Source organism: Camelus dromedarius, chromosome 19, assembly GCF_036321535.1.
Source record: "Camelus dromedarius isolate mCamDro1 chromosome 19, mCamDro1.pat, whole genome shotgun sequence".
Classification (NCBI taxonomy): Eukaryota; Metazoa; Chordata; class Mammalia; order Artiodactyla; family Camelidae; genus Camelus; species Camelus dromedarius.
In genome coordinates, this window is record NC_087454.1 from 18,809,176 (window position 1) to 18,823,718 (window position 14,543).

General features: G+C 33.2%; 2 protein-coding genes across 2 annotated transcripts; both read right to left on the reverse strand.

Moving 5' to 3' along the window:
- On the reverse strand, positions 1 to 1,041 carry LOC105084538 (olfactory receptor 2B11-like). Its single transcript, XM_010974682.3, is given in 2 exon segments — positions 1 to 260; positions 263 to 1,041. Coding segments are annotated over 2 exon segments (936 nt in total). The 5' UTR covers positions 939 to 1,041.
- Positions 1,042 to 13,299: 12,258 nt separating this feature from the next.
- On the reverse strand, positions 13,300 to 14,262 carry LOC105084537 (olfactory receptor 10C1-like). Its single transcript, XM_064476078.1, has one exon. It carries the CDS (start codon positions 14,248 to 14,250, stop codon positions 13,300 to 13,302), a length of 951 nt encoding a protein of 316 aa, XP_064332148.1. The 5' UTR covers positions 14,251 to 14,262.
- Between the last annotated feature and the right edge of the window lie 281 nt (positions 14,263 to 14,543).

Below are 14,543 nucleotides of genomic sequence, written 5' to 3' on the forward strand. Positions count from 1 at the left end.
TCACTTGGAAGTGAAAATGCTCCTCACCAGGCTGCCCAGTGCCCCCTTTACATCCTTATTCCTTAGAGTATATATGAACGGGTTGAGTGTAGGGGTCACCACTCCATAGAAGAGAGCCATGAACTTGGGCTGGTCCCTTGAGATGGAAGAGGGGGGCTGAAGGTACATGCTAATTGCTGGGCCATAAAATAAGAAAACAACAATGAGATGGGAGGAACATGTCCCAAAGGCTTTTTTTCTTCCCTCTGAAGATTTAATCTAAATACAGCATATCCAATACAAGCATAGGAAGCAAGAATTAAGCATAGTGGCACAGCTAACATAAAAATGCATACCACAGAGAGTGTGAGCTCATTGGCACCCTTTTTACCACAAGCAGTCTTTATCAGAACAGGAATCTCACATACCAAGTGATCCAGTGTGTTTTGACCACACAGTGGTAACTGTAATGTAACAGTGGCCTCTGAGACAGCATAGGTCATTCCACTCAGCCACACAGTGGACGCTAATAGGATACAGGCATGCTGATTCATGACGAGGGTGTAGTGTAGAGGCTTGCAGATGGCCATGTAGCGATCGAAAGACATCAGAGCCAAAAGCAGACATTCAGTGCCCCCCATTATGTGGAAGAAGTAGAGCTGAACTGCACACCACATATAGCTGATTGTCTTCTTAGAACTTCCCAGGTTAAATAGCATTTGAGGGACGATGCTTGTGGTGTAGCACATGTCCAAAAAGGAGAGGTTGGTGAGGAAGAAATACATGGGACTGTGCAATCGGGGGTCTAACTTGGACACCAGAATGATGGCTATGTTCCCCATCATGGCCATGGGGTATGTTATAAGAAGAATAATGAATAGAGGAACCTCTAGCCAAGGACGGTCAGCAAAGCCTAGTAGAATAAACTCTTCGGGATAGCTGTTGTTAATTAATTCCATTGTCTTCCACTTGTTTAACCTATAGCAGGGAAGTTAGAAAGAGTTTTGAGAAATGATAAAACAATTACACACTGTGCACAATTAAGCATCCAGGGATAGAAGACTGGGTACAGTAACTTGGGGCAGGAATAATTAAAGAATGTGACACCAGGTGAGTTAGTTTCTTTTCATGACACTACAAAATAAAGGCAATTGCCTTAAACAAGTAACCTAACCTTTCTGAAACTGAATTTCCTGCTTGGTATAATAAAGATGACAGTAACTATGTCCTTGGGCCATGGTGAGGATTAAATACCATATGGTGAGGAGAAGTGACTGTGTTTCAGAAACTCCAAAGAATGCTTTTCATACTTTGACTTGCATGACTATCAGCTGAAGAGGCAGTTAAAATGGAGTTATTGGTTCTTATCTGCCAGTGTCTGATAGAATAGATGTGGCATCGTGCCTAGGAATCAGATGGTGGTTTTTTTGTTTTTGTTTTTGTTTTTGTTTTTTTTAGAATTACTGCTGCAAGGCATTATTGAATAATCAGAAGAGTAAAAGTGTTGAGGTAGCCATAGCAGAAAGAGGAGGCAGAGAAAACCTAGCACTATGAGAATCAAGATAGCCTCGTCCGGATCTAAGTATATTATTATAGTTGAATAATTATATCATCCCCATGGGGGAATAAGAAGGCTGGTTTTATTCAAATCCATCTTAATAATTTAGAATTGAGCAAAAACTTAAATATTTTCATGTCAGTTTCCTGAAGTATAAACTGAAAGAGTTCAGCTATGACATGTTTTCCTGTATTTAAAAGATTTGTTTTTGAATGTAAATTTTCTTGCATAACTACTTCATTCAGATTGGGTGGTTGATTTTTCATGTTAAATTTAAATTATCTTTCTTGTAGGAATTTTTCTTTACTGAGTGGGCTTATCCTGTTTTTATATGAGTTTAGACAGTTATCAATGATGTACTTAATTGTACATAGCTACAAATACAACCCTTATGCCCAGGGAACTGGATCAGAAGGAAAGTCTTTATTCCAATTCAGGATCAGAGACCTATTCATAGCCACAAATTATTTTACATACTAAGAATATACTCCTTTAACATATATATATATATATTTAACATAAATATATATATATATTTAGCTTAGTGTCACATTGTAACAACAAAATCAGCTAACTGAGTAAAGAAGTCTTTTGAGAAAATAATGTAATGAGATTAAAAAATATTTTTTCTTTTACAGTAAAGTGTGTCTCATGAAATCTGTAACTGAGGGATATTCAGATGTTTAGTTAGGGTAGTGTATCCCAGGGACAAAATTCTTAGTTTCTCTGCCAATTACCGTTTTGAGGGTAACAGATTACATTTGTAGAGTTGCAAAGCATAGTTTTCATATATTGTGTTTCATTAAACCTCAGAGCCATCCTGTGAGTTGCCACACAGAGCTACTCAGGGCTAAGATGTGACTATGGCCCTTTGATTCCATGCTACCCCTAGATCAGATGTGTGCAATACGAAAATAAAATAATTCCAGCTAATCCTTAATGAGCCCTGTGTGCCAAACACTACAGTAATACTTTTCCACCCATTAAATCATTTAGTGACTATCCCCAAACTCTACGACAAAGGACATTTTAGTGTTCATACTTTTAGATATTATTAATCATTCATCTCTATTTTCTGTTAATAGGTAGTGATGTTCTAAAGGTTAAAAAGCAAGCAGTTCTTTCAATGAGATAGTGAGACAGTGAGACTAAATTCAGATTTCGATATCCAAATATATACATTTAAGTGCTATAATTCTTTCCTAGATAGCTAATCTTTTCTGTGTCATTCTCATGATATTTTATTACTTTTAACTTCTGGATTCTATGACATTTTTAAATCCAATTTTTGATCTACTTCCACTGATTTTCCGTCACTATTTAACTACATAGGGATCTATTTATCTGTGAATGTTTAAAGGCAGTTTAATAAAATGCCAGACTATTCCTTTTGACCTCTCCTTTGTATTTCCACTAACATTTTCATTCTGGTGTATCTTATTTATACATCATTTTCATCACACAGTATCTTATCTATATTTACAGTGATTTTTAAGTTATGTGTAGGAAGAGATTATAGAACAAAGAAAAGTTCTTTATCTGACCTCAAAACATTTGAATGAAATGTGGACAAGTCAATCCATCAAATTTTGACTATGTACTGAAAAAATTTACATGATTGAATGAAGGCTACACATTTCACTCAGGTAGTATTTAATACTTGTTGGATATGGTGTTTATTAAAATTTATTTGCTTTTAAGTTTGGTTTAAATGAGAGACTGAGAAAGATTAATTACAAGGAGAAATTTAGTTGCTCTCTAAATCCACTAAACTAATTATTTCCAAAGTTTAGGGAAGGCTCCTGAAATGAAATGTTCTCTGCTTTTCCTATTTATATTTGGTACTATGATGTACACATATTCCAACCTTCTCTAAGAATGGATAGTCTTTAAAACAACTGTCTTTTTACTTACCTTATTTTGATAAATGTCATTTAAGAAAAAGGAATTGTGAAGGAACATATTCAAGTTTTTCGAATTTTCAGAGGACAGAGGAACTGTAGTAAGCAGATGAGTATTCAAGAATTAGCTTTAGAAGTGTGAGTTTTTCATTTGATATAATGCTGCCAAGCAGAAAAAAGCCCAGATTAAGAAGACAATAGTAGATAGTATCAAGAATGCTTTGTGGTTGCACTATTTGTATTTTATTCCTGAGACCCCTGGGTATTGTTTTCAAACAGGGCACTTATGCTTGTCCCAGATGAATTAGCAGAGAAAATTCACTGGGGACTGAGTTCTCCATGGAAATGTTTATGTGCAATTAGTTACCTACTGAATGAATTAAGATTGGTAGAAAATCTCCTCTATTGTTAGACATGTTTTAAAATAAACTCATTTCCCAACACACTGAAAACTAAAATTATTTTATTATTTTATTCATTTATTTTCCTTTTCTCTGTTTCTTTTGTCATGATTTTTAAAAATTGAAGCATAGTCAACATACAACATTACATTATTTTTAGGTTTACAACATAATGATTTGCCGTTTGTAAACATTGCAGTGATCACAGTAAATCTATTTATCATAACTCATTATACAAAATTACAGATTTTTTTTCTCTTTGTGATTAGAACTTTTAAGACTTACTTTCTTAGCAACTCTCAAATTTGCAATACAATATTGTTGGCTATAGTCACCATGCTGTACATTACATCCCCATTAATAATTTATTTTATATCTGGAAGTTTGTACTTCTTGACCCTCTTCACCTACTTTCCCACCATTCACCCCTTCTCCCCTCTGGTAAACCAATCTGTCCTCTATATCTATTAGTTTTGTTTTTTCATTTGCTTTTTTTTGATTCCACATATAAGTGAAAGTGCATGATATGTGTCTTTCTCTGTGTGACTTATTTCCTTAGCATAATACCCTCCAGGTCCGTTCATGTTGTTGCAAATGGGAAGATTTTATTCTTTTTTTTTTCTATGGCTGAGTAGAATTACATTGTATATATAATACCACATCTTTAGCCATTCATCTGTTGATGGACACTTAGGTTGTTTCCATATCTTGGCTATTATAGACAATGTTGTGATGAAAATATGGGTCATACATATTTTTGAATTAGTGTTTTCATGTTATCTGGGTAAAGACCAAGAAGTGAAATTGCTGGATCATATAAGGGTTCTATATTTAATTTTTTTCTTAACTTTTTTTATTGAATTATAGTTATTTTACAATGTTGTGTCAAATTCCAGTGTAGAGCACAATTCTTCAGTTATACATGAACATGCATATATTTGTTGTCACATTTTTTTTTCGCTGTGAGCTACCGCAAGATCTTGTATATATTTCCCTGTGCTATACAGTAAAATCTTGTTTATCTATTCTGCATATGCCTGTCAGTATCTACAAATTTTGAACTCCCATTTTTATTTTTTAATTTATTGAGGAATCTCTGCACGATTTTCCATAGTGGCTGCACCAGTTTTGATTCCCATGAATAATGCACTAAGTTCCATTTTCTCCATATTCTTGCCAACACTTGTTATTCTTTGTTCTTTTTATAATAGCCACTCAGACAGATGTGAGGTGATATTTTGTAATTTTGATTTGCATTTCTATAATCATTAGTGATGTTGAACATCTTTTCATGTGTCTGTTGGCAAATTGTATGTCTTTGGAAAAATGTCTATTTAGAACTTCTACCCATTTTTCAGTTGGTTTTTTTTGTTATTAAGTTGTATGGATTTTTTTGTGTATTTTGAATATTAACCCCTGATTTGATATATGATTTTTAAATATCTTCTTCCATTTTGTAGGTTGCCTTTTAATTTTGTTTGTAGTTTCCTTCACTGTGCAGAAGCTCATTAGTTTGATGTAGCCTCATTGGTTTATTTTTGCTGTTGTTGCCGTTGCCTTTGGAGTCATATCCAAAAAATTATCTCCAAGAGCAATGTCAAGGAGCTTACTGCCTATGTTTTCTTCGTGGAGTTTTATGCATTTTGGCCTTACATTTGAATGTATAATCCAGTTTTCATTCTTTTGCATGTAGCTTTCCAATTTTTACAACATTATTTGTTGAAGAGACTATCCTTTCTCCATTAGTCTTGTCTCCTGTGCCATAAATTAACTGACCTATGTATGTGGGTTTGTTTCTGGCCTCTATTTTTACATTCATTTGTATGTCTGTTTTTATGCCAGACACTATAGCTTTGTAGTATAGTTTGAAATCAAGGAGCATGATGCCTCTGGCTTTTTTCTTCTTTCTTAAGATTGCTTTGGCTATTTAGGATCTTTTGTAGTTCCATACAAAGATTTAAAATTATTTGTTCTATCTGTTTAATGAAGACATACAAATGGCCAATAGGCACATGAAAAAATGCTCAATATTGCTAACCGTTAGAGAAATGCAAATCAAAACTCAGTGAGATATTATCTCACACCAGTCAGAATGGGCATCATGAAAAAGTCCACAAACAATAAATGCTGGAGAGGGTTGTAGAGAAGAGGGAATCCACCTACACTGTTGGTGGGAATGTAGTTCGGTGCAATCATGGAAAAGAGTATGGAGAGCAGTATAGGAGTAATACTGGTCTCAGAGAATGAGTAACTGCTCTCTATTTTTGAAAGAAATTGTAGAAAATTGGTATAATTTCTTCCTTAAATGTTTAATATAGTTCACCATTGAATTCACCTGTTTTGGAAAGTTATGTACTGATTCAGTTTTAAAAATAGATATAAACCTATTCAGTTTATTTTTTTCTTCTGTGTCAGTTTAGGTGGATTGTATTTTTGAAGGAATTGGTCAATTTCATCCAGATTATCCAATTTGTGGGTATAGAGTTGCTCATAATATTTCTCTATCCTTTTGGTGTTGGTGTTCATGAGGTCAGTACTAATGACCCTCCATCATTTTTTATATTAGTAATTTATGTCTGTTCTTTTTTTCCTTAATTACCGTCCAGAAGTTTATCAATTTTAACTATGTTTTCAAAGAACTAGCCTCTGATTTTAATTTTCTCTGTAGATATCATGTTTCCAATTTCATTAATTTCTGTTCTGATTTTTATTATTTCGATTTCTGCATACTTTAGATTTAATTTGTTTTTCTTCTTCCTCTGGTGTCCTAAGGTGTAAACTTTTATTACCAATTTCAGATCTTTCTTTTTGACTCATACATATATTCTTGTATATGCAAAGTCTAAGCACTGCTTCACTGCTCCCCCAAAACTTAGAAAAGTTGTTTTCAATTTTAATTTAGTTTAAAATATTAATAAATTTCTTGATACTTCTTCTTTGACCCATGTGTAACTTAGGAGTATATCAATTAATCTACAAGTATTTGGGGATTTTCACAAATCTTTCTATTACTGATTTATAGTTTAATTTCATTGTTGTTGTCTGAGAGCATATTTTGTGTTATTTCTATTCTTTTAAATAAGTTTTATTGTCCTGAATGTAATCTGTCATGGTGAATGTACCATGTGAACTTTTGAGAATATGTTTCTACTGTTGTTGAAGTATTTTATAAATGTCAGTTATATCCAGTTGATTGATCACAGTATTCAGTTAACTATGTCTTTGCTGATTTCCTACCTTTTAACATATTAAAAAATACAAATTCCTAGGTTTGTGTGTTTTTTCTTTTAACACATTAAACTCCATTCTCTGCTTGCTTGCATATTTTTTGAGTAAAAGTTGGATGTAATTCTTACCTTTGCTTTCTAGCAGTAATATATGTATATATATTTTACCTCTAACTTCTTGCAAGAATTTTCTCTTGTTCTTGTTTTTCTGCTGTTTAATATGATATATCTAGGTGTAGGCTTTTTGGTTTTTATCCTGATTGGTATTTCTGGGTCTATCATTTCAAGTTTGTCATTAATTACAGAAACTTCTCAGTTATTATTACTTCAAGTATTTCTTCTATTCTTTTTGCTTTTTCTTTTCCTGCTGGTATTCCCATCATATGTATGGTACACCTTTTGTTAAATTTTGTACATTTCTCAACTTTTTTGGATTTCTTCTCTGGTTCTTTTGTACTTTTTTTTTTTTTTTTGCTTTTCACTTAGGACATTTCTGTTGACATATTTGCAAGTTCATTGACTCATTCCTCTGCCATGTAAAGTCTAATGATGGCCTTTCAAATTATCCTTTGTTTCTTTTAAAGTGTTTTTGATTTCTAGCATTTTCTTTAGATTCTCCTTTGTGCCTCTAATTTCTCTGCTTACATTACTCAGCTTGCCATGTTATTCATTTTTACTGCCCTTAGTATGTTAATCATAATTATTTAAAATTCCTGTTCAGAGAACTTCAAAATCACTCCCATGTCTTTGTCTCACTCTAATGATTTGTCTTTTCAGACTGTATTTTTGCCTTTTGATATGACATAATTTTTTTGAAAGTTTGGCATAAATAATGGAAAAAGGAGTGTGGTACTAACTCCATGATGGGTTTCTGCTCCTGAGCGTCTGCTACAGTAAATTGTGATTCTCTGTATTCACCTGCATTCATTTTGGGGACAGTGGTTTTCACTGTGAGTTCAACTCTCTGACTGACCTAAGAAGAGTTGATTTTCAATCTGTTCAGTTTTTCTTTTGAAGATGGAAATGAACACTTCCAAACTCCTTATGTGTTAGACCAGAAACTGATTTTTCAATCTTTGCTTTTCATTTGGTGTTTTTAATCCATTTATATGTATTTTTTTTTAAATTGAAGTAGAGTCATTGTACAATGTTGTGTCAATTTCTGATGTATAGCATAATGTTTCAGGAAATGCTACTTATGGGTTTATATCTCTTTCTCTTAAGATTAAAACATCTGAAATTCTTCACACCTTTGGCAAGTTATCTGTGATTCTTGTTTTGGACTATACCTTTTCCCTTTTGTCAGATCTTGTCTGACTTCTGTGACTAATAGATACGTTTAAAAAATTTTCCCTATGATGGCCTTCACTAATTCTGGTTTTACCTCAAAATTAACTGAGGAAGTTAAAAAAATTGTTTTCTGGACATGGATTCTTATAATTCTGATACAGGAGGTCAGTAGTGGAGTCAAGTTTGTGACTTTTATAAGCTTAAGTTTTCTGATGTGTCTCAAGGCTGAACAATAGTTCTTCATCAAGTAGGACCAGGTACATCAAATGTGCCAATACATGGGCAAGCTTGTCACACAGAGGTATTTTAAGACATTCATTTCAGAAATATCTTTCAATATGTTTGCTAAGAAATATATAGATATAGTATTAATATTTTAATAAATTTTATCTAAAATTATACACCATATGTTTATTGTACTTATGATGATATTACATAATAAAGAGTTACCTTCTTAGGAGAAAGTATATTCAGTAAAGAAGGCAACATATATTTTTTTTAATTTTGCCAAAATCTGCTTAATCATTTCTTAGTTGGCTGGATTTTCAAATTTATTTGCACAAACTTGTACAAATAAATCATGATTTGTAAAACTTCCACTTGTTTTTTTCTCTCCTTTTTTTGTTTTATTAGGTAGAATTATTACAGTTCGACTACACAACATATTTTTTATTTTAATGTTTAAACTAAGTCAATAACTAAGTTATCATTTATATGTGGTAGCTGCTATTATATTTATACCATAATTAGGTGGAAATAATAAGCCTAACGAATACTGACTTTTAAGGTGCAAATATAGTAAATGACTGCAAATATTATATTCTAAAGGAACAAATAATACTGAGATTTCAGACATCTGGGAAGATACAATGGGATAATTATGGGCAGCTTTCTCTGAATACTCCACAAATGTTTATTTTTTGTTGTTGTTGAAGTATAGTTGATTTGCAGTTACAGTAGTTCCAGGTGTACAACACAGTTATTGAATATTTTATAGATTAAACTTTATTTAAAGTTATTATAAAATATTTACTATATTCCCTGTGCTGTGCATTACATCCTTGTATCTTACTTATTTTATACCTAGTAGTTTTTACCTCTTAATATTTTTGATGCGATTGTGAATGAGAATTTTTAAAATTTCTCTTTCTCATAGTTTGTTGTTAGTGTATAGAAACACAATATATTTCTGTGTATGAATTTTGTATCTTGCAATTTTATTGAATTCATCAATGGGTTCTAGTAGCACATTGATGGAGTCTTTAGGATTTTCCACATATAGTATCATGTCATCTACAAACAGTGATAGTCGTACATCTTCTTTTCCAATTCAGATTCCTTTTATTTCTTTTTCTTTTCTGATGGCTTTTGCTGGGTATTCCAAGACTATATTGAATAGAAGTGATGAGAGTGGGCAACTGTGTCTTGTTCCTGATCTTAGAGGAAAAGTTTTCAGCTTTTCGTCACTGAGTATATGAAGTTAGCTGTGAGACTGTCACATGTGGCCTTATGGGTTGAGGTATGTTCCCTCTATATCCACTTTATTGAGTTTTTTTTAAAATCGTAAATGGGTATTATATTTTGTCAAAAGCTTTTTCTGCATCTATTGAGATGATAATATAATTTTTGATCTTTGATTTCCTTTTTTGTTATCACAAAACATATACTTTATTTATTGAACTATAGTTGATTTACAATTTTATATTAGTTTCAGCTGTACAACAAAATGATTCAATATTTTTATAGTTATACTCCATTTAACATTATTAGAAAATAGTGGCTATATTTCATTGTGCTGTACAATATATCCTTATTTAGCATATCAACTTTATACATAGTAGTTTTTCTGTCTTAATCCTATGTCCCTATCCTGCTCCTCCCTACTTTCCTCTCTCCACTGGGAACACTAGTTTGTTTTTTATATATGTGGGTCTGTTTCTGTTTTGTTATATACATTTGTTTGTTTTATCTTTTAAATTCCACATGTAAGTGATAACAGAGTATTTGTCTTTATCTGACATTTCACTAAGAATAATACTATCTATCTATATTTTTATAGAATCCCATCTCATTTATCCATCCATCTGTTGGTGAACACTTAGGTTCCTTCCATATGTTGGCTATTGTAAACAATCCTGCTATGAATGTTGGTACATGTATCTTTTCAAATTTCTGTTTTCCTCAGATACATACATACATACATTCCTCAGAGTGGAATTACTGGATCATATGGTAATTCTATTTTTAGTTTTTTTTAGGAAACTCCAGATAGTTTTCCATGGTGGTTGCACCAATTTACATTCCCACCAAGAGTGTACAGGATTCCCTTTTCTCCACATCCTTACCAACATTTGTTGTTTGTAAATTTTTTGATGATAGCCATTCTGACAGGTGTGAGGTGATATCTAACTGTGATTTTGATTTGCATTTCTCTGATAATTAGCAGTGTTGACCATCTTTTCATGTGCATATTAGCCATCTATATATCTTCTTTGGAAAAATGTCTATTCAGTTCTTCTGCCCACTTTAAAATCTGTTTTTTTTTTATATTGAGTTGTATGAGGTGTTTATATATTTTGGATATTAACCCCTTATCAGTCATATCATTTTCAAATATTTCTCACATTCAGTAGTTTGCCTTTTCATTTTGTTGATGGTTTTCTTTGCTGTTCAAAAGCTTTTAAGTTTAATTCGGTTCCATTTGTTTGTTTTTGCTTTTATTTCTTTTGCGTTAGGAAATAGAACCAAAAATATATTGCTATTATTTATGTCAAAGAATGTTCTGCCCGTGTTCTGTTCTAGGAGTTTTATGGTTTCCAGTCTTACATTTAGGTCTTTAATCTATTTTGAGTTTATTTTTCATGTGATGTCAGGACATGTTCTAATTTCCTTTTTATATGTAGTTGTCCAGTTTTTTTATTTGTTTCAAACTTATAAAACTGAACAAAAACAGTCCTGCTCTGGAAATTTTTCAACTCACTTCAATGCTTAATAAATCATTCATTTTTTTCTAGATTAATAAACATACTTATACATAATAATCTCTAATGCTTACAGATAATTCTTGCCTATTCCTGTAGTGTAATTGTTAAGTAGTTATTTCTGCATTTTCAGATTATTTCCATTGTTAATGACTACACATACATAAAAACAGAATGAAAATAAAAACCACAATGTATTATGTTTTGGTCCACAATGAATTAGATAGGTTTTGGTAAAATGATGATACCTGGCAAAACACACATCTTGCTCATTAGTGAACATCACTACTGTCCCCGATCATAGAATTATCACCTTCTTCTTTTTCTTTTCCAGCTTTATTGAGATAAAATTGACAAATAAAATTGTCAAGAGTTAAGAGTTAAGATGTATAATGTGATGATTTGATATATGTATCCATTGGGAAGTGATTACCACAATCAAGTTAAGTAACACATCCATCATCTCCATCGTTATCATTTGTGTATTTGTGTGATAAGAACACTTAAGATCTACTCTCTTAAGCAAATTTCAAGTATACAATACAGTATTATTTACTACGGTCACCATGCTATAGGTTAGATCACCAGAACTTATTTATTCTATACTGTCTGTTGTCATAGTAGCAGTCACAGTTCTCCCCTCCTTGTCGTATTATCACTACTATATAAATCATTATTAGTCCCTCATAGATCACAGCACATCCCTGAGAACTAGATGTTCTAATCCAAGGCAATGCCTATACGGACCCCATTGAGCTATTTGATTGTGCTGTAACCATGTTAATTTCTCTTAAAAACAAGATTTTCAATGATTTCCAAATATATTGAGTCAGGATTTATTTGCACATATGTAAATTTTGTAAATTACATAAAAATCTCTAAAACTATAATAATTCTTCAGTTCAGTTTTCTTCTTCTATCCTTGAATTTAAATATGATATCTCTTTCTTTTCAAAAACAATTTCACCATGGGGGCTCCTGGTAAAAATTTTCCATAATTTTCTTTTAGTATTCTGTAACAAATACCTCTGAATCTTAAGAGTTTGCTTTTTTTGATGTTTTGTATTTTCAGAGTATGCACAGCTCACAAAAATAATTATTTAACTATGTCTATATTATAGTTAAGTTTGAAGAATTTTAAAACATTTTTATGGAAGTAAGTAATGCACATCAAAGAGTTATTAGGGAATTCAGAGTCATGTGGAACAGACATATGTGGGAGCACTACACCCAGTGGCCAGAGCAGATGTCAGATGAACCCCTCAAGGGCCAGAAAATGCCAAATAGAGTGAGAATTAGCCAGGCTTCTGAGATATAATCTGGCAGTTTGTACTCTATACTCTATAAGCCTATACTTCAGCCTAAACTGAAATATTTTAGAAAACCTGTCTAGTTTTGGACTCACCTATTAAGCTATTTGTTAGCCAACTTCCTTCCAGAATTTGGCAATGAGAACAGTGAGTACAAAGGTGTCTCCAAAATTACAGTCACTGTTATTAAGAAGGTCCTTATAAAACAGGTTGATGAATACACAGTCTTTTCTTTCTTTTCTTTCTTTCTTTCTTTCTTTTCTTTCTTTCTTTCTTTCTTTTCTTTCTTTCTTTCTTTCTTTCTTTCTTTCTTTCTTTCTTTCTTTCTTTCTTTCTTTCTTTCTTTCTTTTCTTTCTTTCTTTCTTTTTCTTTCTTTCTTCCTTTCTTTCTTCCTTTCTTTCTTCCTTTCTCTCTTTCTTTCTTTCTTTCTTTCTTTCTTTCTTTCTTTCTTTCTTTCTTTCTTTCTTTCTTTCTTTCTTTCTTTCTTTCTTTCTTTCTTTCTTTCTTTCTTTCTTTCTTTTTTTCTTTCTTTCTTTCCTTCCTTCCTTCCTTCCTTCCTTCCTTCCTTCCTTCCTTCCATCCTTTCTCTTAAGTTGTGTGTGCATCTTTTTGAAAGAGCAGATTTGTCTGGTTCTCTGAAATACTTATGAGTCAAAAGTTTTTTTTGCCCAGAGTTCTCTGAAGAGCTGCCTTGACTTCCTTGTTCCTTAAACTATAGATGATAGGGTTGAGCATGGATGTCACCACTGTATAGAATAGGCTTAGGAATTTATCCATTCCTTGTGAATGGCTAGCCTTGGGCCTCAAGTAGGTGACAGATGCTGAGCCATAGAAGAGTGTTACTACAAGTAGGTGGGAAGAACAGGTGGAAAGAGCTTTTCGGCGGCCTTCAGGGGAGGGCAAGATCAGCACAGCAGTTAGAATTCTGCCATAAGAAGCAATGATTAATAAAAATGGGCTGGAAATGCAAAGGATGGCCACGACAAAGACCGCAGCCTCATTGTGGGATGTATCGCCACAAGCAAGTGCCAGGATAGGGTGGAGGTCACAGAAGAAGTGGTTGATTTCACAGGGGCCACAGAAATCCAAGGAGAAAATGTAGTTGGTCTGGCCTAAGCCTGCCATGCATCCCACTCCCCAAGAAACCATTGCCAAATGGACACACAGTCCACGACTCATACGTGTTGCATAGTGAAGTGGGGAGCATATGGCCATATAGCGGTCAAAAGCCATGGCTGCCAAAAGACAGCACTCACTGATACCAAATAATGCGAAGAAGAACATCTGTGTAGCACAACCCTCCCGAGAGATTCCTCGGGCCTCACTCACAAGGCTCTGCAGCATCTTGGGTACGACAGAGCAAGTGTAGCCAATCTCCAAGAGAGACAAGTTGGCCAGGAAGAAGTACATGGGGGTATGGAGGACCGGGTTGGTCCAGATGGCAAGGGCTATGAGAGCATTGCCTGTCAGTGATGCTAAGAACATGAGTAGGATGAGGGTAAATAAAAGGAAACACTGTTCAGTGACCTCAGAGAATCTGGCAAATGCAAAGCGTTTCACAGACATGCTGTTGTCCTGCCACAGGGAACAATTGAGGTTCATGACCTGAAAATAAGAAAGATGAAGTCATCAGAAAGATGCTCTCAGATATAAATATAAATCTTTATGTTACTCTTAATGAGCTCTAGCAAGTCATAGAGATAAATTTCTTACCTGCAATTCTAAAATTCAAAAAGTTTGGAAATTACACTAATCCTGAAACCAAATCCTATTCTGTGTTCACTACCCCAGCTGATTTGTCCAAAATATATCAGTTGGAAGGCATCAAATGGAAAAAAAAATCCAGGACAACTCTCTCTCATCCCTTCATTTTATAGTTGTCAAATACTACCAAA